The sequence below is a fragment of the Mauremys reevesii genome, linkage group 23 (assembly GCF_016161935.1).
Source record: "Mauremys reevesii isolate NIE-2019 linkage group 23, ASM1616193v1, whole genome shotgun sequence".
NCBI classification, from domain to species: Eukaryota; Metazoa; Chordata; order Testudines; family Geoemydidae; genus Mauremys; species Mauremys reevesii.
In genome coordinates, this window is record NC_052645.1 from 13549363 (window position 1) to 13574383 (window position 25021).

The following is a 25021-nucleotide window of genomic DNA, read 5'->3' on the forward strand; positions in this document are numbered from 1 at the left end:
CAACTGGCCCGATGGCATTTTTGATGTGGAGACTGATCTAGTATGAACTGGGTCAACACCCATCACTCTATTTCCCAGACCACAGAGAAGCCTTCAGATTGTAACACCCTTTTTCCATGCCAGGCTTCAATCTAGTAACCTGGAGGTAAATGTTGAGATGTTCCATTACCAAACCTCATGAAGAAAAAGCAAAGGCAGAGTGTTCCTGCCCCAATCAATCTCCCCTCCCAGCAAGCAAGGCCAAGCTTGTTTCAGGAAGTTTGTATTTTCACATCTAGAGCAGATGATAAAACACAAAACGCTTGAGTGTCTGATGAAAAGACTTTGCTTTGTTCCAGACAGTTAAAGGATGAATGGTCGTTGGCTGCAGCACTTCGCAAGAGCATGAGGGGACGCTGTTAAGATTTGCAAGTTGTCCTCTGCTCTGGCACCACTGCCCACATGAGCTAGAATGCCCATTTCATATTAATCAATAGGTTGGTTATTTGCTTTGTTCTTATTTAAGTTGTTAGTGTTGATCGAGGCTGCCAGCTGCACAGTACGGAGGGCCAGGCTCTCTCTTTAGGCACAGAACAGGAGCGGCCACGGTGGCATCAACAGGCTACGCTTCCCTTGCAGTGTCACAGACTCACAGAAACATAGGGCTGAAAGGACTTTGAGAATTCATCAAGTCCAGCCCCCTGGGCTGAGGCCAGGCCCAAGAGCATCCCTAGCAGGAGTTTGTCCAAGCTGTTGTAGAATCCCCCTCCCTGGAGGTTTTTAACAACGGCCCTTGGAAGCCTATGCCAGTACTTAACTATCCTTAGTTAGAATGTTTTTTCCTAATAGCTAACCTAAATCTCCCTTGCTGCACCTTAAACCCAATACTTCTTGTCCCGCCTTCAGTGGGAATGGGGAACAGTGGCAGGACCACGTCTAGCAATAGGGAGTTTGGTCCTCAGACAGTCTGGGCCTTTGGCTCCCTGCTGAGCATGCCAACACCCAGCCCTCACTTGCAGTGGTGTGGGTCAAGCAGTCAGAGAACAGTAGGAACGCGATTGTCCTAGGGCAGGATTTGAACTAACCCAGAGATACATGTTTCTACTAGAGAGTCCCCTTAATTCCGCCCCCACCCTTTCTACATGCACAGGAAATAACCTACACCAGCAGCTCACATTTCCTTTTTAGACTCTACAGGAAGGCCCCCCCGCAGGTAGAAATCCATCCATTTGAAGTGGAGGGAGGGGACAGCTGCAGAGATATCAAGTCTTGCCTAGTGACAATTGGTAGACAGGTCAAGCTTTCATTGTTGTCATTCCTCTCCCCCGAATCTGCACAGGACAGGAATGGTCAGCAGCCTCAAGTGGTTGCAGTTGGAAAAAGAAGCCACAAGGAATTCTTCCTTGCATAAAATTAGGATGGGGAAAATAGTTTGAGACACAAGAGAGCTGCCAGCATGCTCTATGCATCACTATATGGACGGAACACCAGTCATACACAAGCAGCATTGTGATAGCAGCACCATATCCTATTACATTTCCCCGCCCCACTCCCACCTTTGTTCTTATGCTGGGGGGTTTACCACCAATGACCCCGGTCTCATGTTCTGCTGCCTCCTAAGCTAGGGTTCACTCATGGAAGTGATCTTTACACACTTGATGGCAGGCTCATCGCTCACCAGGGGCTCAAAGACCTTTCAGAGAAAGGAACACATCAGGCCCGTCCATTTTGGGAAGGAAGAGCCCCAGGAGTGCATCAGATTGGATTCATCCAAGCAGGTGGCATTTCTTAATAGACGGGACCCGGGCTGCAAGGAAATCAATTGCAGCCCTTGCTTACTTCCTTTCAAGCACGGGCTAAGATGTTCATACCAGAGGCTTGAAAGAAGCAGGCATGCAGCCAGCTCCTGTTCATTAAGCAGCCTTCTCTTGAGCCCTGCCTGTTGTGACAGCTGATGCATTATAGAAGCTGCCAGAAACAAACCACTCAGCAAAAAAAAGGCAGAGACGTTGACAAATGAAGCAGCAGCCACATAGGGGCAGCTGATGCCGTGGGCAAGAGGCTGGGGAGATGGTTTGGAATGTCAATTAGGCAAAATCTGACAGAGGACACTTGAAAAATACTTCCCTTCCCCCTGAAAAGCTAGAGTGGGTGGATTTATTTATTTATTTATTTTAGGGGGCCTGTGCCTTCTGCAATCTGACAGCCTCTAAGCATGAACAGAAATGTCAGATTCTTCTTTCGCGCTGCGCTGATATCAAGCAGCAAATAACAAAAACCCAGGCTGCTCCCTCATCCCATCCTTTAACAATGAGGCATCTCTGGATCAGTGCCATTTCAGAGCTGCACCTTCCCCTTCCTGAAGTTGGTGCTCACCAATCCATGTGGCAGCTTCTAGGGGTAGCAAGTGTGAAAAGAGCTGTGTTTCCACTGGAGCCATGATGGAGGAGCAAATCCCAGGAAGCCAGATATGGGCTCATACAACTCTCACATTCACAGCCACCACTGGATTTCAGCAGACACAAATACATACTGAAGAGCCCACAAAAGGGCTCTTCCCCACTCTTGGCTGGCGCCAGTGTGGTCCAGAGGCAGCCTTCTTTCCCGTGCCAGTAAGCCAGGCCTGTCCTACTCCTGAGGGAACTAGGGTAGGAGCATTACTTTCAGAAGAGATGTTTCCCTCATCAGAAAGCAGCTTTCTTTGTAGTGTGCTTCCAGTACTTCTTCCCACCTCCTGTTAGAGATGAGAGAGACACCTTAGACCAGTGACCAGGGGTCACTGCAGGCTTGTTCCCCACAGTGCTAAACTGCTGGATTGTAATGTAAATCAAACAATGAGGCATCACCATTTCTCAGGTGGGGGGTTACTTTTGTTCATGGCTGAATTCGGCAGAAGAGTTGTTCATCACTTTTCCCTTCCATGGGCTTACAGGGGGCCTGAATTTACCTCTTCAGCATTTCAAGATACACAACCTAACCTTTCATCCAACTAGTCTGACCTCTAGCATCCCCTTCCCTCTTTACCACCTCCTCTTTGCTCACAAATTCAGTCCAAGAGCTGATGCAATTATTAAAACACACCAATAAGGGGATAGTTGATAGAGAGCATCTGCTGCTGTGATCAGCTGGAACAACTGTAGGCCAGAAGCCTCCTGTCCGAGTTACTTTCACCTCTGAAGACACTCTGCCAGAGGAGGTGACATAGCAAGGCCTGCATACACCTTTGTGACTGATTCAGAAACACACAGGGTATTTCCTGTGCAGGTCAGTCAGTAAACACTTGGTTCCCTCCTCATTGCAAACTACCCTTTTATACAGCTGGGGAGAAAGCAGCATTGACTGAGCAGTGCTACTCTGAAGATAAATGGGAGGGATTTTTTGTCTAATAGCAGGTTGCCAGAGCTCGAGCTTCAAGTTATTTTAATAACCCCACATTGAGTAGAGACTGGTGGTTGAGTAACAGCATGTTTCTGATAGGTTCAACTGGTTAGCCAGCTGGGAAACCAGACCCTCTAAGAACTTCTAATTAAGAGTAGTACAAAAGAGGTGTATCTTTTAATAACAGGTAAAAGATGTGAAAGGAAAAAGATGAAAGTTTGTTGGACAGCTATTTCACACCAGGGTTGAGGTCTCTGAACAACCCAAGCACCGGATGCCGCAAAGAACTGAACACCCACAACTCTGGTAGAAAGTCACGGATACCAAACCCCAGAAAGCTGTAGATTTGCTCACACACTTTGACATAAGCAGTCAGATATTTTCCTGTAGGAGCGTGGTAGGAAAAAGCTTTGTGACAGACTCTTCTTGTCCTCAGCAATATCAAAATGGTTTGAATTATTAAACCATACAGGACCATTTATGGCTTGTAAACCAAGACGTACATAGGAAGAAGCCCCTCACATTAGTCGGTGATTCAGAAGTCTGCTGGTGAAGGACGGCACTCTCCAACCCTGGAGACCATCTACATGCTGCATTCCTAGGACGTTCCCCAGGAAAGTAAGCAGGACAGGATTGCTACCGTAGTAGTAAAGAGGAGATGAAGTGGCTTTCCTGTATAAGCCAGTTGCTGGGTAACCGGTGGAAGGCAGCAGGACAGTTTTCATCCATAACAAACAGGATTGCTGCTGCCACTCAGAATGCAACTGAGCGATCAGGGCTTTATCATAGCAGAGGTGGATATTACGAGGCTGACATTTCAGATTGCTCAGAACATAAGCATGGGGATTCAGCATGAAACTAGTGGGCCCTTAAGGTGTCAAGAGATCGCTGGCAAGGCCTCTGCTTAGGGCTGTTCACAAAGCTCAGCCGGCATTGTCATTCTCAGCCACGCTGCACTGAGGTGGAGGCTGCAAGGCAGTGCTGAGAACAGCAGGTTTAACTAGGTGAGCTCCCCTGAGAGAGTTTTAATGGACTCCACTGAGTTAGCTGGAACACGCTGTTGTTTCTCCTTTTGGTAATAGGGCCAACTCCATTATTTAGTGCTTCCATAGTAGATAAGGGGGTAGGAGAATGTCTCACACGCATTCTGAGAGAAACAACTTTGCAATGTTCTCTGGAGAGGGCACATTTCTGACACTGTACCCAGCATTAATGCACTAGGTACAAATATTTCTCAAGGTGGCACATGTGCTTTTAGAGGGTGCTTCCCTTGCCAGAAAGCAAAGGCAGCTCAGGTGCAGTAGAAGGAATCAGGCAGGTGACCCGTAACACCTAGGTCAGTTGTGCTGTGCAGTGCTTTTTCCTTCAGACAGAGGTGGCCATTTAAGAAGAGTTCCATGCTTAAGAGGGACTATTTTACTAACAGGAAGAGTTCCATTTCCTCCCCAGGTGGAAGTAACAGCTCAGTTCCTTCACAGTCTTCTTTCCGTGGCCCCACAGTAGGGACCTCCCACCCATCCTTGAATTATGCACAAGCCCCAGTGGCCATGGAGCATGTGAGCTCCCCTCTCCCTGGAGATCTCTCTTCTAAAGAGACAAGTAAACTAATCACACATCCTTACACAAGGCAATCGCACCGGCAGGCCACTTGGTCTCCTCCACTAAAAGCCCTGGGCAGCCCATCTAGTCCAAACCCCAGCCAAGATATTTTTAACAGAACTTCTGGAGATAAGTGTAGGCAGGAGGCTTCTGTTCCCAAAGTCAGACGCATCCCTGCCTCTGCATGAGAGAAACAGCCCTTCCCCCACTACTGGGTCAGTTAAAGTCAGTGCCTACATCTATGGAGGACTAGGAAAATAGTCACTACCAGGAGGTCATCTTAGAAGAGCTTCTTTATAGACCCCCACCCGCCCACCCACATTGAGCTTGCAGAAGCCTGCGCACCCCAAGAAGAAGTGTATTTAATAGTCATCCCTCCAATCATCTGCTTCTTTCCCCAACCCAGCCAAGCACAGTCAATGGTGGAAAGGGGCGGGGGACAGGGACAACACAATGCCCTGAACAAATGACACCAAAGAGAACTAGAACAAAGAACTGTTTAATTGCTTAACCCTTTCTCTTCCAGGGACCAGAGAAACAGAAATATTCTGCTCCTGTTAATGAGGACAGTAAGGCTTGTGTTTTATCTCTACAACTGCAGGGGCAGAGGTTGGGAAACTGTCCTCTTTCATATTTAAAAGCTATGAGCAGTTGTCTTTGCAACATCCAAAGGAATCTTAGAGGCTCTAAGGAGATTCCCCACTGCTAAAATACAAAAATAAAGGCGTAATCTCTGCCTAGCCTCGGTTAGAAAGAGTTAACCAAAAAAATGGAGGAGCTTCTTTTCAAGGGGAAGGGTAGAAGAAAACAGCAGGGGTAAATAAAGCAACATCTCTTCCCCAGTCTGTTTTTCCTTCACCAATAAATATGGAATTTCTCATTAACAAGCGGTAAAGCAGACAGAATCTGTCCAAAATGAGGGGGTAGCCAGAGGGACTCCTCCCTACAACCCCACTATTATTTCCTTCTTTTTAATCAAAAGCAGCCATTAAAAAAAAAAAAAAGGAAGCTATCCACTGCAGAGGCAGGAAGTCTTGTAGCTTTCACACTGCAGCTGGCAGGTAGGAGAGCTACGCTGGCACGCAGAAAAACAGCTGCCATGGCATAAGCTGAATGGAAAGAGAAACCCCAGGAGAGCTTATGGTTCTGTTCTTTTCAGAGTCTCTAGTCTCAGTAGATTTGAGAGTTAAAAAGAGATTCCAGAAAAAGCTTGCAAAGTTTAAGGAGAGGGAGGAGAAAGAAAGGTGTGTCTATTAGAAAGCCTTAGGCAAAAAACTCCAGGCCACTTTAAAAAAAAAACAAAAAACAAAAAAAAAAAACCCCAAAACAACTGAGCCATTTTCTGCTGCCAATGGATTTTAAACACCGAGCACTTGGGAATTCTGGCACACTGCTGCAGGGAGTAGCCTGTACACAACTAAATGGGCACAACTGTGTGAAGAGTTGCATGTATCACATTGGTGGTATATTAAAAGGTTAACCAGGCAAGAATGGGAAAGGCATAAGCACCCCCTCCCCCCCACAAGAGATGGCCTGTCCCAGGAAAGTCTTGTCTGGAGGGAAGAAGATCTGAGGTTACATTTGCTTGGACTATGAATACCACCTGTCCTAGTCCCCGGAGGCTCTGAAGAGCACAGGAGCACTCTCTCTTCACAAGGTGCACCTCCAAGTGACCCAAAGCACATGAGGGCTGAGCCTCACCTGGGTAAGATGGAGCAGACATTGGCTGCCTTTGTGTTTTAGAGGCAGAGGTGCAGCCAGCAGAGACCATATGGGCCCAGCTAGCTCCACCCCGATTGCAGCAGGTGGAAGGTTCAGCATTGCTTGCTAGGGGTCTGCTGAACACTGCAGTGTAGATCCTGTACTACAAAGGGAGCAGGCCCTAGGACACACCACAGACCTCTTTAGATCATACTTGCCTCACCCTTGTTGTACAGCAGGTAGAGCGGGCTGTGGTGGTGGGAGGGAAGCCAGTCACACTGATCAGCCAACACCCAGCCAATCCTCCCTTCAATGTGTGGCAGCACACAGCCGCCAGAGAAGGAAGGATGGGCCACTCACCCTTCCATAACAGGTACAGGAAGACCAGGGATTCCGCCATGTGGGGAAACAGCCCTAAGGCAGCATGCCCATACACACAACCCCCACACTCCTGGGACCAATGTCAGCATATTTAGATCCTCAGCAGCAAAAGGTAAAGAGTGTAAGAAAGCAGTAAGATCTCCAGGGGCTCTTTGGTTTTAGTTGATAGTCATAAAAAACAGTTCTACTTAGGCTATAGCACAGTCGTGTAAGATCAATTGGACATTTACTGTTTGGCAAGTGCAAGAGGGGACACAGGGCTGAAAATTACCTGGGAAAAAAAGAGTGGAAATACAGTGCTATGTTCTAAAGATATGAAGCACCAGTCCTGGCTTTGCGGGCAGTTAGCAAGGGAAAAGTAGGGAAAGCAAGGATGGCTCCTGAGAGGATCACTAACCCACAGTACTCCTCTACTTGTTGCACAAGAGGGAGGTCACCACGGTGATGAGGCAGGGAGACATCACCTCAGCTGAGGCCAGGAGTGGAGATTCTGAGTAATTGACGGCACTAAAATTTCACCTTCTAGAAGCTCAAACTCCAGATGCCATAGTGTGTGGCAGCAGCATTCCCAACACCAGGGCGTGGGTGCTAGGAAAGGAGAAGGTAAATAGATCTAAAAAGTATTTTGGGTGAAGGAGACGGAAGCTTTGGAAGAGTGCTATTAGCCACTTTCCTTGGTAGCTCTGCCCACATTAGTCATCCAAGCCTCATACCCCAGGCCAAGTCTTCTCCCATTACTGCATCTTGACTCTACTGGTTCACATGCCATACAGAGGAAAATAATGGATATTAAAGCTGGGAAGGCAGTTTCTCCCCCCCCCCCCCACCCCCAATTGCATGTACTTAATGTCTCCTTTTACTCATCAACTAAGGTAGATACCCAGAGACAAGGATTGGCCACCACCCATTTTTAAACACAAACACAGCCCCTTTCAAGGGCCATACGGTAAGAGATGGAGACCAGATGAACGCTAGTGAGATGTTCAGTGGGCCAGAGAGATTTTCTATTATGACCAACAGTCCCAGACCAGGGCCGGCAGTAGAGCAGCTAAGCCAAGCTTCAGAGACCAAGATCGCTGCAGTAAAGTCATTCCATAGTCCCTGCCCTAGATTTACATTTTATTTGGGACATTAAGAATCCTCTGCAAATGCATGAATGTAGCCAACGCCCCTTCCTCCCGCTCACGCTGGAGAAGGTCACCAGTTTATACTGCTCACAGACAACTCAAAATCCCTGCAAGGACTAAATTCCACTAAAGGCAAAACCCAGACTGCATTGCCATGCTGCTCAGTAGTGTGACGAGGAGGAGGGGGAGAGGTGGTGGCGATGGTCTAATGAGAAGGCCGCTCCTGCCCCTGCCAGCTTGTCCTACTCTGTGCATAGTGTGAAACAGTGCAGTCAGAGAAAGTTTAGAACCAAGGAAACCAGGTTCCCCTTCAACACAACAGTTACAGGAAGGACAAGCCGTTCTGCTTTAGCTGGGCCGGCACTGGACTTGCCCCTCTGAGCTGTCTTCATCATCCGAGCCTCCGGCCCCTCCACTGGTCAGTCCTGTGATACGGTAGCCCATGTTCAGCAACATCACCTCCAGGGGGTCTGCGTTCATTCGTCTCTGGTTAGCTTGGGAAGCGCCTTCCATGTCTTCCACCACACGCCCATTGAGGGTTTCACTCTGCAAACAAGAAAAGGAGACAGCTTTGGGAGGGCGGTCGCACGAGGTGGCACTAGAACTGTGATTTTTTGCTGACCAGAGAGGGACGCATCATCTCTACTGCTCCCTTCTGGAGCCTTAAGCTCAGGTTTTCTGGACTGAAGACTGGGTGAAAGTCATGTCATACGACACCACAGACTCGCAGGCTGGCCCACTCCCTAATGGGTGAATGTTCACATTACAAGCTTAATAGCATGATGCTACTAGGCATCCTCTAGTCCAGGGGTGGGCAAACTTTAAAACAGTATGGAGGGCCAGGTAGGGAAGACTGTGCCCCCTCCCAAACAGCCTGCCCCCCACCCCTTATCCACCCCCTCCCACTTCCTGCCCCCTGACTGCCCCCTTAAGAACCTCCAAACCCATCCAACCCCTCTGCTCCTTGTCCCCAACCAACCCCCTCCATCCACCCCCACCCCTGACCACCCCTTCCAGGACCCTACCCCCTTATCCATCTTTCCCGAATGTGGCCCCACAAACATGGGCGGAGGACTCAACAGGAGCAGGCCAGAGATTCAAAGGGCTGCTTCTCTCTGGCCGCGTGGCCTCCCAGTGCTCCCCTGAGTCCTCCGCCGCCATCTGCACCGCCCGCCTGCATATGATTTCAGTGCAGCCAGTGTTGAGTTGCCAGTGCCCGGCCCTGGGTCCCCTGTTGTTGGGGGCCTTTGCCAGGGCACCCTGTGTTCACTTGTAAATCTGCCCCTGCACCGCGCCCAGCCCCAGAGCCAGCCAGGATGCCACGCTGCCAGCACAGCAAGCTGAGGCTGCGGGGAGGACAGCCGGGAGGCCAGCTGGGAGCTCAGGGGCTGGGCAGGATGGCCCGCAGGCCAGATGTGGCTCGCGGTCCGTAATTTGCCCACCTCTGCCCTATCCACACCCCCGCCCTCTGACCACCACCCCGAACTCCTCTGCTCTCTATCCAACCCCCCCGTCCCCTGACCACACTGTCTGGAGCACCGCTGGCTGGCGGCGCTACAGCCACGCAGCCGCCGCCACCGTGCAGCACAGAGACTGGGTCAGGCCGGGCTCCGCAGCTCACTGCCCCAGGAGCTCGCAGCCCCGCCGCCCAGAGCATTGCGCCAGCGGCGGAGCGAGCTAAGGCTGCGGGGATGGGGATTGAGCCTCCTGGGTCAGAAGCTCGGGGGCCGGGCAGCACAGTCCCGTGGGCCGGATGTGGCCTGCGGGCCGTAGTTTGCCCACCCCTGCTCTAGTCTGTAGGCCTGTGCTGGGGGAAGATTGTATTTAACTAGGATTTCAGCAGGGGTTGGATACAGTGGCTTAATGACCAAGCCACTGGCCATCTTGAAAAGAATTGGTTGCCCAGCTGCCTGCACATAGTTCTGCTGCACTGCCTGCTGGCCCTCCAATTGGGCTGTGCAAGCTGGGGTACCTGAGAGACTCACAATTCAGGCAAGATGCACCACGCAACTGTGCAGCAGAGCTGCAGCGGGGTTGTTTTTTTTTTTTTATTTGAGCAGGGGTGAGAAAGGAGAAAAGCAAAGGCCGAGGTGCCCATTGTGACAAGTTCTCGCTAAGCTGCATGGCCACGCAGCCAGGGGCGGCTCCAGGCACCAGCGCTCCAAGCATGTGCCTAGGGCGGCAAGCCGCAGGGGGGCGCTCTGCCGGTCGCCCTGAGGGCAGCAGGCAGGCTCCCTTCGGTGGCTTGCCTGCGGAGGGTCCGCCTATTAAGTGCCACACAGGCGCTCAGGCTGTGGCTGGGGAAGAGGCAACCCTCCCCCAGCCCCAACCCAGCTCCAGCCCTGCCGTGGCCAGGGGAGAGGCACCCCTCCCCATCCCCCAGACCCAACCCAGCTCTGGCCCTGCTGTGGCCAGGGGAGAGGCGCCCCTCCCATACTCCAATCCCCTTGACCCCACCCCTGCCACATGAATTTTGTTATGTGCACCAATATGGATGTGTGACACCTCACCTCAGCTCCATATTGGTGCACATAACATTTATTCCGCACATGGGTGGGAAAAATTAGAGGAAACACTGCAAGTGCCCCCTCCCCTCCTGGGCAATCCCCTGACATCAGCCTTCCTTTGGAAGCATTAAGAAAGGAGGCTTTAAAAAAAAAAAAAAAAACCACCACACAAGCCATCCCATGATGGCTGAAAAACCAAGACTTGTTCCATGTCAGGACAGCTGCACTGGCAAAGTCTGGCAAAAAGGAGGCAGGAACCCTTGGAGAGCAGAGCCTGTATTATGCTATGCCTCATTCTAGTTAGACCTTAGCCTCACTTATGAGCAAAGGCATCTTCCCTCTGTTCCAAGCCTCCCTCCAATACCAGGCCTTCCCTAACTCCCCAGCCTCTTGCTGGATTAGCCATACCTGGCCTGGCTCAGAAGAGGTCATCCACAGCCTAACCTGGAGCTCACAGAAGGACATTCAAAAACAGGTGCTTTGGCAAGAAGTCAAAAGTTTGTTCTACCTGGGCATCTTTTGACGACTCTGCTACACACCGATTTACTCTCAGAGTAATACTGACAGTGCCTGGAACACTGAGGCAGGCACAGAGTGAGCCAATGGCAAAGCCAGGAACAAAACCCAGAAATCTTACTTTGAATCCATCCAACTATCCCAGTGCCCTGTAACCCATCTTCTGCTTCCATGAGGACAATGGCTTCTGGCCAGGAGTCCTAAAGCCCATCATCCAGGACCTACCTCTTTAGAGATGCTCTGTTACTGCTCTTACCTCTGGCCTCGGATTCCAGAGCCGTACAACTGGATCAATGCCGCTGGTGGCCAGGAAGCAGTAACTCGGGTGGGGCTGGAGACAGTTCACAATAGACTCATCCCCCTGCAGCACCCGCACCAGGTTGGTAGTTTCTTTCTCCCAGATGAAGAAAGACCCGTCGTCTGAGCCGCTGACTATGTACTGTGCGTTGCTAGGAAGGGAAGAACAAAGGGCTCCGCTGAGATCACAGGGTAGACAGAGAAGCCAGCAGTCATACCTTGAAGGAGAGGGTGGAGGAGGGCTCTGTACTCTATTACAGTGCACACTCATTGAAGAGGTGGCTATTCTAATGGGTCTGAAGGATCAAGGCGGCAGCAGGTAAGTCCATGAGGTTGAGAAGTAGGGAAGCCACTGCCTGGTTAGCCTTATTCTCACCTACACACAAGACTAGCTCAGGGAATCGGCTAGTGACAAGATCCAGCACTTGGGTTTCACCACGCACTTAAAAGGTTCATCAGCATCTTTCTCAGCACTATACTGAGCAGGGAAATCTCACAAAACCAGACGGACCTCCAGATTCAGATAGCATTGTCCCAGTGCCCAAAGGAAAGGGACGTTTCTAGATAGCGACAAAGGTAGTCTTCTGTGTCATTTCCTGCCGTCCTCAGAACCCATATGGTTGGGGACGAAGTGCTGGAGTACTGAAAGATTGTGATGAACAGTCATCTCTATGCTGACCTACCATTTAACCAGCGATCCATGGAGTGCCACTTGCAGTGGTCAAAAATCCCTGCAGACCAGAAGCAACACTATCTTCTCATTGCCATCCCTGCTAGGGCTGCACATCATGACATGGCCACTGGACAGCAGCACTCTGCTGTTCCGTGCAACTGAAATCCTGCACCTTTACCAGGCAAGGTCAACGTACCTGCCAAAGAAGTTGGCCTCCTTGATGTCTGTGGTGGTGTTACAGTGGCCACAGTACCGGAATTTGTAGTCGTAGCTGCGTTCCCTCAGCACCATCTCATCATCCGAGATGGAGTCTTTGCGCCCAGTTGCTCGCAGCCGAATTGGACCGCCCCCTTTCTTGTCTTCAGCTGGAAGGATGAAGAGTACAGAGATATTTTCCTCCTCACACATCACATGCTGGAGCAGAGAATTCTCCAACAAGTTTAGTACTTGCAAGAGGAACTCAGCTGACAGCTCTAGTTGAGAGCGAAGGCTGGTTTATCCAGAGGATAGGTACTTAGAGTGCACACTTCCGTCTCGCTGTCCCACCTCTGTACCTCAACCCTCTTCTTGCAATACCAACCCCAGAGCTCCTGTGCAGCTTAACCAAAAGTGACTGACTCTTCAGATCAAGCTCAGTCCAATTTTTGAGGGCAGATGTCCATCTCATAACTACCCACCTTGGTGGGGGTAGCCTCCAAAAACCAAGGATCAAATAAACCATTGGGGGAGATTTTCCCTTGAGGTGCCTTCTGGCCAAGAGGTGAAGGATACTGGCAGGAAGCTTGCACTGAAGCTGCCCATACTGTACCTGTTCTGTGGCACAAGGACCTTTCTCCAGAGCTGTGAATCCAACACTTTATATAAGCACCAATTCATTCTTTGGGACCCTCCCCCTGCAACCCATGGTCTCAGGAGCACAACCTTCAGGAACCTCCCTTTTAAAAGGAAAGGGATAATTTTCAGCAAGAAGGGACAGACCATAAAATACTACGGAACTTAGAACTCTCCGTAAACAGCCAAGTAACAGCTGCAAGTCACAAGATAGCTGGTGCAGTTATGGAGACAGCTTTCAGCCAGGAGATCAATCTATGGACAAACTGCAGTTCAGTGAGCCTCACTTTATAGAAGGGTTGTAAGACTCCCTTCCTGAGTTATCCCGGAATCCAGCCCAAAGGGCTGAGCACTGGCACCCACCGTTATCACTCTTAGAGAAGAGGGCTGCATTGATGTCTCGGTCCAGTGCATCACAAGCGCTGCTATGCGCCTGTTCTGGGAACTTCCCTTTGAAATCATCCAGACACTCTAGCGCTTCTGCCACATACTTCAGTTCAAAGAGACAGCGGGCCAGGCGGAAGTGGGCTTTCAGGTGGCCTGGGTTCAGGGAGATGGCCTTCAAGCAGTCTCTTAAAGCATCATAGTGATCTCCATCCCTGCAGAGAGAAGAACAGACCCTGAAGGGATCTAAATATCCACTACCCTCTTCCAGGCTTTGGGCAACACGAGAGCTTGTCATCGACTTCTCAGCTCTCCCTGTACCTGTGGGCTTCCCAAGCATCTCCAGCAGAACTTCCTTTCTCACAAGAGCTCTCATTTCATCTCCCAGCTGCTCTGCTCACAGAACTATGTCTCCACACAGAAGAGGGATCACCTCCTGTTTGAAGACAAGGTCTCTACCTCCCACCCTAGAGTGGCTGCACAATAGTTTCCTGTGCTACTATTTTAAGTCCTACAGATCAAGTCTCATTGCTGCAAGCTAGTCCGTGGTGGGGATCCCCCATCCTCCAAAGCAGCAAGTCCCCAGGCCAAGCCTGCAGAAAGGGCACAGATAACCTTTCCAGGAGCACAGTAGCTCAAGTGTTCCCTCTTGTGGGGAAATAGTGTAGCAGCACATTTCCCTTTCCAATGGCCAAGTTAGATGTCCAGCAGGGGGATATAAAACCCATCAGGATTTTATATTCCTGATTGCCAATTTGGAGATAAATGTCCTTCTCCTCCTGCAATTCATGTTCATCCTGAGGTTTGGGTTTTTTGTGTTGTTTTTTTTAAATGTCTTCTGTAACCCTGATTGGTACCTATTGAGCTAAATCATAATATCCAACTGGTTACATTAAAAAATGTTTAGGCTAAGCATGCTTAATTGCCCTGTACCCAAGGAGAAAGTGGAGGACAATGCCAACCTGTCTCAGCATGCATCCCGGAAGCAGAAGAAGCATGACAAACCTTTCACTTTGGTATTTAGTTATATTAGATGTGGGCTGAAGGAGGGGATGGAAGCCAGGGTTTTGATTGGGCTGGCAGGCAGCAGTATTAGCTACTCTCCCAAGCTGCCCTCCTGTGCCAGTCTCAGAATTTTTAAAAATAAATTCTAAGTGCTTTTCTTCACGTACAGCGCTACAGCGGCACAGGTGCCGCGCTTTAGTGGAGATGCTCCTAAGCCAATGGGAGAGCTTCTCCTGTTGGCCGTTAATCCACCTCCCCGAGAGGCAGTAGATAGGTCAGTGGGAGAAGCTCTCCTGCAGACAGACAGCTTATCCATGCAGCGGTCGATATAACTATGTAGCTCAGAGATACGGGTTTTTCACACCCCTGAGCAACACAGTTACAGATATAGGTCTGTAGCGTAGACCTGGCATATGGCTTTGTCTGCACTGGCACTTTCGTCGCTCAGGGGTGTGAACCCCCCACCTCCACCACCACCCACACTAACTGTTGGGGTTGCAACAAATCTCAAAACTGAACAGAGCAAACTGATCTGCCAGAGCCCGGAACAATTTCTCAGCAAAGCAGGAACTGCCCCATATATATCTCAGTGACAGGGTAACTCAGGTGCCCCATTTGGTATTTTAGAACATTAACATTGTTACCTCTTTCACTGCTCATGAAAGTACATAAGAAAAGAGAGGGGGAACTCTGAGGCCGGCTCTATCTATAATCAGTATAACTACATCACTTAGGGCTGTGAAAAATCCACACCCGAGTGATGTAGTTATACCAACCTACCCCTCCATGTAGACAGTGCTATGATACAGCAACCACCTCTCCAGGAGGTGCATAAACTATGCTGAGGGGAGCAGCTCTCCTGTCGGCACAGAGCGTCTTCACTTAAGCGCTACAGAGGCACCAATCCAGTGTTTTAAGTGTAGAACTGCCCTGAGCAATTCCTCATTTTGGCACCATGGGGGAGACCACCATTTGTTTTTCCCTCCGCTATCAGTGAGACAAGCAGGCTATCCGGGCCCCCAATGAATGGAGCTACGCCCAACGAGCCCAGTGAGCACGTGCACATTTTTTTGAACATCTGCACAGTCTGAAAGCAATGTCGTGTTTTTGAGGACTCATGTGGGTGGAACTTGGAAGAGCATAGTTATTTCCCCCTCCCCTGAAAGAAGATACACGTGTGATGAGGCCACCAGGCTTTAAGGGATGATCCCAACCCTAGAAATGTATTTTGCCATCCCTGCTATAACAGCATTGCACTGCCCACAAGAGTCCTATTCAGCCCGGAAGTCCAAATCTAGCGAGTCACAAGAAGATTGTGAGAGGTAAAGCAGACTTATCTCTACAGAATGGAATCTGAAAGCGGGTTGTCAGCCCAGAGGCTTTTTATTTATGGAAATATATTTGCAGACCAACAGGTCAGCCAGCTGTATCACCACCTGCCCCTTCTACTGCAAAGAAAAATCAAAGCACTTTGCAAACACTGGGTTCATTTCAGACTTAGTGTAAACAATGAAGTTGCACCTGCCTGAATTTAGCCAGTTAAGTGTCAACTCATGTGAGGCAGGGGAATACTGGTCCTACATTACAGCTGGAAGGGTGTGGTAGCCAGAGGTTAAGTGCTTTGTCTGTGAAATTAGTGGCAGAACCAGCATTAAACACAAACCCAGCACTTAACACTTCAGAAGCACCAGACCATCAATCCAGCAGTGTGGATGCAGGCTCCCCTGCTCAAATCAAGTCTTTAACAAACAAATTTTCTATTAGGCAGCTGACATCCAAGAAAAGACTTGACCACAGGCAAAGCTTTAAGTGAAATGGAGACAGAATGTGGCTCTCTTGGTATTTTAAAGAGTTAGTTCTGCTGCTAGCTACTTTGACACACCCAAAGAGACTTCAGCCCTCACTGTCAAACTGGAAACAGCCAGACAGACTGGATATCAAGAATTTGCTATTCTAAAGCAGCAGCTTCCTTCCCAGAGTTACAAGATTTGACATCATGTGAGCTCAAAAGCTTTAGATATAAAGTGGTTTAATTACAGCCAGTGAAGACTGCTTAGGAAACGTTGCCTGTAAGTGCAAACTGGGACATTTTCAGATTGTAAGTGACAGAACATTTATGTCTGAAAACCAGCTATTAGAACATAAGAACATAAGAAGGAGGAAGGCTAAGACTTTACAATCCAGAGTCTTCCTCCTTCTATACCTGCCCTTGTTCATTAAGAGGGAGGCCAAAGTGAGGCCCACAGAGTTCTAGAGGTTGGCCTGCAGCTCCCCTCACCTTGAGCATGGAGGACATAGCCCTGGGAGTTCATGTGTCGAGGAGCCAGGCTACAATGCATTGTCTCATGTGAGACCCCAGCCTCCATTTGCGGGATGGTGGTAGCTGCCCTTGGCAGGAGAAAAGGAGCCAATCACCATATCCTTTGTGCTCCTGGCAAGTTACTAATATATCCTTCAGTTAAACTCCAAAGATTACTGTGACACTCTGTACCTCAAAGTAGCACCTGGGAACCCCCAAATTCATAGTCCTGTGATTAGGATGGGTTTTGTACAATGCATGCCTTGTGAGGTATCATTTTTAAAGTCTTGATCTGCTAAACCATAATATCCTGTTGGACTGTATGTACTATCATTGTGTGTGACGTTATCAAGTATTGCTATATGTGCTACTGAAATGTGCGAGATGCCCACAGCCAGCCTTTCCGTTGCAAGAAAGCAATGCCTGTCTGGCCCTCATGGCCCATCAAAGAGAATCCACTCTCCCAGAAGCTTCTCAGAAAGTGCACCTAGGCAACGAAGACTGTCTAGCTCCCACATCACAGCAAGGATCTTTCTAGCAGCTAGAAGAAGGTATAAAAAGAGAGGCAGTGACATCGTCACTTGGCCTCTCACCCCTCCACTCACCCCAAATCTGAACACCTGAGAAATCATCTGGAAGATAAAGACTTTGAACTAGGGAGATTGGTCCCAGGCTGGAAGGGGGTCCAATCTGTGTATTGAGGAACTGTAAGCGGTTTGTACCATCTGTTAGGGGAAGAGACTGTGATTCAAATCTTGCTTAGTCTGTTAAAAATAAATTTGCATTCTAAACTCTATTTCTTAAGTAACCAAATGTGATCTCCATGACTGCTACTTATAATCACTTAAAATTTATCTCTTTCTGGAGTTAATACATCAGTTTTATATTTTATCTAAAAGAAAGTGTTTTTAGCTGAAGTGCCTGGGGAATCTCAACTCAGATTACAAAGGCTGGTGCATGTCCACTTTCCTATGAAGAAATGGCAAACTTATTGATGAGTTTGCGCTGTCAAAGGGAACCTTGAGCAGTGCAAGACGGTATATTTCTGGGGTGCAAGGCTAGGGAGTGGGGGGGGGGGAACTGGCTGAGGCCCCTCTATTGACGGGTCCTGAGTGGCTGCATGATCATTCCTGTAACTCAGCTGGGTGTGTCCCTGCCTGTAGATGGCTGTACAATTGCAGTGCCTATCAGCAGCTTGTAGCTTGACATTCGCATCACAGTGCGAGATACAGTCCAGGCCGGTGGATTTGGAGGGTTCAGTGGTCCCACAGTCCAGGTTGGGGACCTCGTCACAATTACATATGGAAGAAACCTGCTGGAGCTCTAACTGTTCATCTTCTCACCTGAAGAAATATCCTGCTGTTCACCTTCTAGTCAAAAAACAGACTCCAATGGGAAGCTGCAGAACTGAATTAATTTGCAAACTGGATACCATCAGATTAGGCCTGAATAAAGACTGGAAGCAGTTGGGTCATTACAAAACCTAAACTTAATTTCCCCAATACTAATTTCTCCCTACTGTTACTCAGACCTTCTTGTCAACTGTCTGTAATGGGCCACTCTTACCACTTCAAGAGAGATTTTTTCCTCCCTTGGTATCCTGCTGTTGATTTCTCTCGTTAGACTGACCTCACCCTTGGAAAAGCAACCCTCATCCTTTCATGTATTTATACCTGCTACTGTATTTTGCACTTGCATCTGATGAAGTGGGTTCTAGCCCATGAAAGCTTATGCCCAAATAAATTTGTTAGTCTCTAAGGTGCCACAAAGACTCCTCGTTGTTTTTGCGGATACAGACTAACACGGCTACCACTCTGAAATCCTCACTAATGAAGTTTGCCCTGATGCTCAACCTATGTTTTCCCTTTCACAATTCCCTCCCACTGCATCACCCCTAGAGTCTTCTCCCTCCTTGACTTTTATATCCTTCTGAGGCTGCCTTTGTTCCTGTCTTTCCAATACTAACCACTGGCCAGCTACCAATGTTCAGATCAAATTGCTGGCAGTTCTGCATCTTGGCAAAAAGGTAGGAGAACTCCTACCAGGAGGGAGTTTCTCACAAACAGCAGTAGACGAGAGAGATCACAGCTATTTTACGCAAGTCATTATCCAATGGTCCTACTCTACTCAAAGGGAGAGAGAGTGAGCGCGCGCACGCACATGCACCTAAAACAGCTTTGCCATATTTTGTGTGAGCAGCTCTGGCTTGTTGTCAGAAGGGACGTTAACTGTTGCAGATGCTAGCAGTATGCATTCAGCAATGTGCCAGACACAGCCTTCGGTAGTGCCCCAAAATTAACCATAACCCTGCAGTGTTACTGAAAGGATCCCAGGTAGTTTCCAGCATGGCAGGAAGTGGCTAGTCCAGGTACTATGTGAAATAATACACCTCACGTTAGATTCTCTGATTAACCCATTCTACATTTCCCAGTATCCTTCAGTAGGTTTTATCCGAATAGACGAGCCCCACTCTGCACAAATGTGGCTAGGAGCCCTGCTGTGAGCAATGGGGCTCATAAGAAAGGAACTCGGTGGGGGTCACACCCAAGCCTGGAGCCCATAACATTGTATACCTAGCAGTACTGACGTCCAAACCCTGTGGCACACTACGTTTGACAGCACACACTCATTTCGTTAGCCTTCCACAAAAGGAGTCCAGCTTACTTACCACTTGCGCTTCATGTAGGCAGCAGCTCTGTTTCCGTACAGCATGGCGTTGTTGGGTGCTTTCTGAACTGCTCTGCTGTACAGCTGGATGGCTTGCGTCCACTGCTGGCATGCAAATGCCTCATTGGCTTGCTGCTTAATTTTTTCCAGATACGGAGGCAGCTCAATCTGGGGACTGCAGGGATAGGCAGGTGTGGGGTTACAATCACTATGGTAACACTGAAGAGATTTAACTAGACCAAACTGTTGAAAGTCTAATAGAAGAATTCCATTACACTCAAACAAAAAGGAACAGAGCCCACCGCAGTCACACCAAGGGTCCATCTTGTCCAGTATCTGACAGTGGCCAATACCAGACACTTCACAAAAGGTACAAGAAACCACATAATGGAAGAACCTGAGCTTAGGGACGTTTCCTTTGAAGCCCTGTCAGCTAGGAGTTGGCTTATGTCCTGGAGCACGAAAACTCTCATCTTTTTTATTTTAACACTAAGTAATGTAACAATAGGTGCTTTTGTTATCTGTGTGAAGAGTTTAACTCGTCACTGAATTCTACTCGTATCTCTCTGCTTCAGTGATACCCTGCAGCGGCAAGTTCCACAGGTTGTGTTGTGTAAACAATATTTATTTTAATCAGTTTTAAGTCTATATTCAGTTACACTATTTTTTAAAGAGTCAAATAAGCTAGCTCACTTGACTGCACTAAGTCTCTTGACATTTCAAAGATTTCTGATGAATTACCACCTTAAGCTAGAGGAACCCCCAAAAAACCAGATACGTTAAACTTCAAGTCTGCCTCTGCTTCCCCAACTACACTTAGTCCTTTTAAAAAGAGAGAAGTAGAGTAGATGTTGGTAATGGCAAAGAGCCATTCAACCTGGTCACTAGTTCAAATCCAGGCCAAGATTATCACGACTGAGCCCAGAACAGCCCTTGGATGGTCATGAATCTGAACTGAGGCTGCCAAATCATTTCACACCAAACAGGTGCCCACATCCCAACGGATCCCTTTGCCAGCAAAGGGGAGAAGGGCGCCATGGAGACAGTCATCTTTTTCTCCAACCCCACAAAGGCACTCCCTTCAGCTTAGGAAGGGGAGACGGTGCTGTGGATAAGTAAAGGAGGTCAGTCTCCATGTGTGACAGGCCAGTTGTGGATTTATTCAGCAATAATTCACTATAACCATAAAAAGGAGAAAGATCCTGATGGCCAGGATTTCCCCCATCATGCTCTTGGCCTAACCTGGCTCTGATTTGCAGCCCATTTACCACTAGCAACTGAGTGAATAGCAGAACAGTACTCCCTGGGTAATCTTTGCATTAGTAAGTGAAGAAGTAGTCCACTTCACACCTCAGTCAGCAGCTTTGGGTCTCACTGGGAGCACAAGGCACAGAGCAGAACCAGGGGCATCTCATCCAAATGAATTTGTCACCTCACCTGATATGTGTTCTTCCCTCGGACAATCTGAATCCGTTGCTGTGGAGATGAATGCCGTTTGACACTCCATTGGTTGAGGTCTTTCCATTCTGCACTTCTAGGGAGGGGGGCAAGAGGGGTTGTAAAAATAAAATAAAAAACAAAAAAACAAACAGAAGAGTAAAATCCAGCTTGGGATTTCTATTCCACCAACACAAAGTCAGGCCGGCAGCAGCCCAATTCAGACCAGAAGTAAGTAGCTATAACTCCACTGACTTCAGAGAGTCTGGTTCCTACCGCCAAGTATATGGAAGTATAAGCATTTGGCAGGGTTGGCTGACGCCCTCGGACAACAGCTACAAATACTTTGCAGGATCCATCACAACAGATCTCCCAAGCAAAAAAGCTGAATACACCTAGAGCTTCTCCAATCTTCTCCCGCCTCCCTATTCCCACAGAAAATGGAAGACGAAGGTGGTCCTGAATGCCCTTCATCTTAACAGGCTGGGCCTGGGCACAAACCATGATCCCCCCGTATTTTCCTCATATCAGTAGTGGTTTTAAAGTTTATAGAATAGCCTTGCAACTGTGCTGCCCTCATTCACTTTTCTAGTTCCCGCTCAGCTCAGATTTCACACTGGAAAGCAGAATTGCGCTGGGCTTCGCTCTCACTTCCCATACAGCACCACACTTACCTCCTGAAGAGTGGCACTTCTTTGGCAGGAGAAAAGTGTACGGCCGCTGTTTGTAAGTCAGGTCAAACAAGTAGACCTACAAGGCAATGGGAGAGAAAGCGATTCCAAGGACTCAACGCACAGGCAGTGACACCATGGTGATGAGCAGGATAGAACAACCACCCAGCCAACCGTTTTGCTTTCTGTCTATTACAGAGTTTGGTAGAGTGTTATAGACACACATACAGAAAGGAGACAAAGGGCAGAGGTACCAGCACTGGGACAAGATAAGAGGTTCAGAAAGAACTGTGCTGAGAAATGACACCTGTCCTACTAAACTAAAGGCAATAAAGCCCCCGATACCAAAACATACTACAGAAGCAAGAATTGACTGGTGACTGAATGGTTAGTAAAGGCAAAAATGTTCCACCTACAATGTTAAGAGGGTTAAAAAAAACCCACCACACACACACACCCTACAAATTTAACTTCAGCCTATACAAACACGTTACTGAACCATTTTTGGGTTCACGACTGGATTGTAAACAATTAGCAGCTGAGAATGGGAAGCAAGTGGGTCACTCTAGATGGAGGGAAAACCCATCTCTAGGCAAAGGAAGACTCCCTTCTAGAGAATCCTTGAATTCTGTCCCGCAAAGCCCTTGAGCAAGAGTGCATCTGCATAAGAACTGCCAGTCCAGATCAGACTCAAGGTCCATCTAGCCCAATACTCTCTTGCAAATGACATTATCAGATGCTTCAGAGGAAGGTGCAGAGAAAGGCTATGGAATAACCTGCCTACAAGGGAAGTTCCCTCCCTAATCCTTATAAATTAGCTCTGCCAGCAGGATTTACTTGTCTCACTGCAATCTAAACCAGCCCTCAATTTGCAGTTGTGAATCTCTTCCTGGTAGAAATCAACAATAGGCTTTACAAAGACCCAAGAATGTCATCAGATGCTTAGAATGAAACCTGTTAAACATCCCAGGTGCAAGCCATTGTCTCTATAGGCAGAGACAGCTCTTCCTCCACTGGATTCTACCATAGAACTAGCCAGAGGTGGCAGCATAGGAATAAGTGCAGGTTTCCTAAAGCAACTCATTCCCAGGTCAGTCATGAGACAATTTCTGCAGCTCTTCCTGATAGGCAAATGTCAACTGCAAAACCAGAGTGAAAATGCTACTCAAATCTAACATTACATTGACCTCTGATGTAAGAGGGTAATCATTAAATCCATGACACAGCCATTTGAATCAAACTGTATTACACAGACACAAATTGCTCAAGGCATGATAAACTCTGTAGAATAATATCAGGGTGAGTCAAGACATCATGACCCAGGTAATACAGTCTTATGTAAAACTCTTATTCCTGAACTTCAGTTCGCATCCTACCTGTTCCCCTCCCATATTGACCAACAGCTCCGTGCCATCAGGACTGAAGGTGACGTATGTGGCTACTAAAACTCTCAGCCGGTTGTTGTAGTCTGGTAGCTTCACTGGAAGGTGCCCTGCAGAGAAGAAAGAAACTCTAGCATAGTTTACTTGCTTAACTGGTAGCCCTCCACGTCTTCTGCTCCACACTGGCCACCATGTGTTGTGGGAGACTGCTGAAAGAGAGCACATGACTGAAATGCAGTCACATTCCAAGCTATTTCCCAGTTTCTACTGCTGTATATAACAAGTCTTTACATCACTCTCTGAGGTGCTCTAACCTAAGGCAGGAAGACTTGCCCTCAAACTTACACAGCCATCCTTTCAGGGCCTCTTAAAGAAGCCCTCTGCATGGCTATGCCCAGGTGTAAAGGAATCAGCCCCTGAAAACTGGTGTTTGCAATCCAGCTAGGATCTAAAGACAGCCAAACACTGCTTCAGTGAGAATATCCTGAAGCTCCAGCCATTCACTGGAGTCAGCCACTGTCTGATTCATGGAAGACTCCATTTGAATTTCATTATTTTTCAGCTCTCTAATAATGTTTCTGTGTCTTGGTTCATTGGCACAGCAGAATATGGGCTTCTTGAACACATTGTGCATTAACTGCTCAGCCCACACATGGGTTCTCATGCTTCAGATAGACCGGAGAAGCGCTGAATGGCCAACACAGAAGGATTAAGAACATTAAGGGACCCTATGGTGGGACCTTATTACAAATAAGGCTTTCCAAGGGCACGATTCTGATCCTTCTTAATGGATCCGTTTCCCAGTTGGACTTGTAGTATTCACTCTGGTTCAGAGCAGTGGTTCAGACCAATCTATATTAGCGGCTTTGGGAAAAAAAAATAAAACAAAACAAACAAAAAAACATACGGAGTGATTAGTGCTGGCGAAGGGCACAGAAAAACAGGTGCCCATTTCTCCATGAGACAGGTACTGAATGAGGCCAAGTTCCCCCTCACATTGGACCACAAATGCTTCCCCCTCTAAAGGAGAGTTTAAGAGTCTCTGTGGTTTATTCAGTTCTTGACTCTGCAATGAAGCTGATTAAAAGGGGACAGCTGTAATGTAGCAGAGTGGTGACAGCAGCTTGTTCATGTAGACTGGCCAACATACATCAGTAGACCAAGCTCATTAGCAATCTACATCAAGTGTGAATCCAACCCAGAAATGAGAGGGGATTTATACCTATCCATCCCTCCCCAGGTTAATTAATGCATCAGTATTTTATAGCCTTGCAGGATAGCAGAGCAGGACAGTCCTAGTTTTCATAACATAATAGCCGGTGAGGCTTGGAGGCACATGCAACTGATTGTAAGCTCTCTTGGGCAGTTTTTTGGTGCTGCATCTGATCACTGACCCTAGCTCCTAGGCACTGCCAGATAAAAATAATGGTCATATGACAGTAGTTGTACCTGCCACATAGTACTGCGCCGCACCATCCGGAAGGGGTTTCTGCCGGTCACAGAACGTGTGGACTCCCGCTGAGGGACTCTGCTTCATGCTTTTTCTAGCCAGAAGGGAAAGTGGTTTTATGATTACAACACTCAACTGCCTGAGTTCAACTTGTCCTGAGATGCATTCTTTCTTTGCAAGTAAGAAAGCGTGTGACAGTTGAGCAATTGCAAACCTGCCCCGAGCCACCACAAGAGTGCTAGGCAGTTCCACTTACCTGTGCGTAAAGGATGCTGGGGGAGGAAAACTTAGTACCATTGCACAGCTGAGAAGGATGATCGCCAGCTCCTCTGGATGCCCCATTCCCACCATGCAAGGCCTCTTTCAGGTCTCGTGTTACTCACTTCCCTGTCGAGAAGGTCCTATGAGTGACGGTGGCCATTACCTGTGGTTGTGGATCATGCGTATGTCATAGAGCCGTACAAAGGGCCCACTGGCTCCCACCGCTAGGTAATTGTTATCCTGGGGGTTGACAGTGAGACACTTGGCTTCCACCAGCTGCCCACAGTATTCGGTCAGGTCTATCAGGACTTCTGAGCGTTTGCTGTTCTCTCGCAGATCATACTGTCTACACGGCAAAAGGGAGAGTTCATTAACCAGTGCCCAGGAAGAACCAACATAGCAACAGAAGGGAGTTTAGCTTGATCACCATGGAAAGCAGAGGAAGAATTCAGATACTGCCATGTTATTACTGCTAA

The 25021-nt window shown here is 48.3% G+C and overlaps 1 protein-coding gene across 2 annotated transcripts in view; it reads right to left on the minus strand.

The window, feature by feature from the left end:
* Positions 1-5439: 5439 nt before the first annotated feature.
* The window catches only part of WDTC1 (WD and tetratricopeptide repeats 1), a 43158-nt gene continuing 23576 nt past the window's right edge, over positions 5440-25021 (minus strand). The window contains exons 8-17 of one of the 2 annotated variants that reach the window (XM_039511609.1): positions 24709-24891; positions 24284-24378; positions 22829-22944; positions 21456-21531; positions 20782-20875; positions 19346-19519; positions 13353-13588; positions 12355-12523; positions 11445-11637; positions 5440-8711 (exon numbers count right to left, since the gene is read on the minus strand). In XM_039511609.1, coding sequence (XP_039367543.1) covers positions 8514-8711; positions 11445-11637; positions 12355-12523; positions 13353-13588; positions 19346-19519; positions 20782-20875; positions 21456-21531; positions 22829-22944; positions 24284-24378; positions 24709-24891 — 1534 coding nt within the window. In that variant the 3' untranslated portion in view covers positions 5440-8513. Of the gene's footprint in view, positions 8712-11444; positions 11638-12354; positions 12524-13352; positions 13589-19345; positions 19520-20781; positions 20879-21455; positions 21532-22828; positions 22945-24283; positions 24379-24708; positions 24892-25021 lie in introns of both variants that reach the window. The other variant, XM_039511608.1, reaches the window with a different exon arrangement.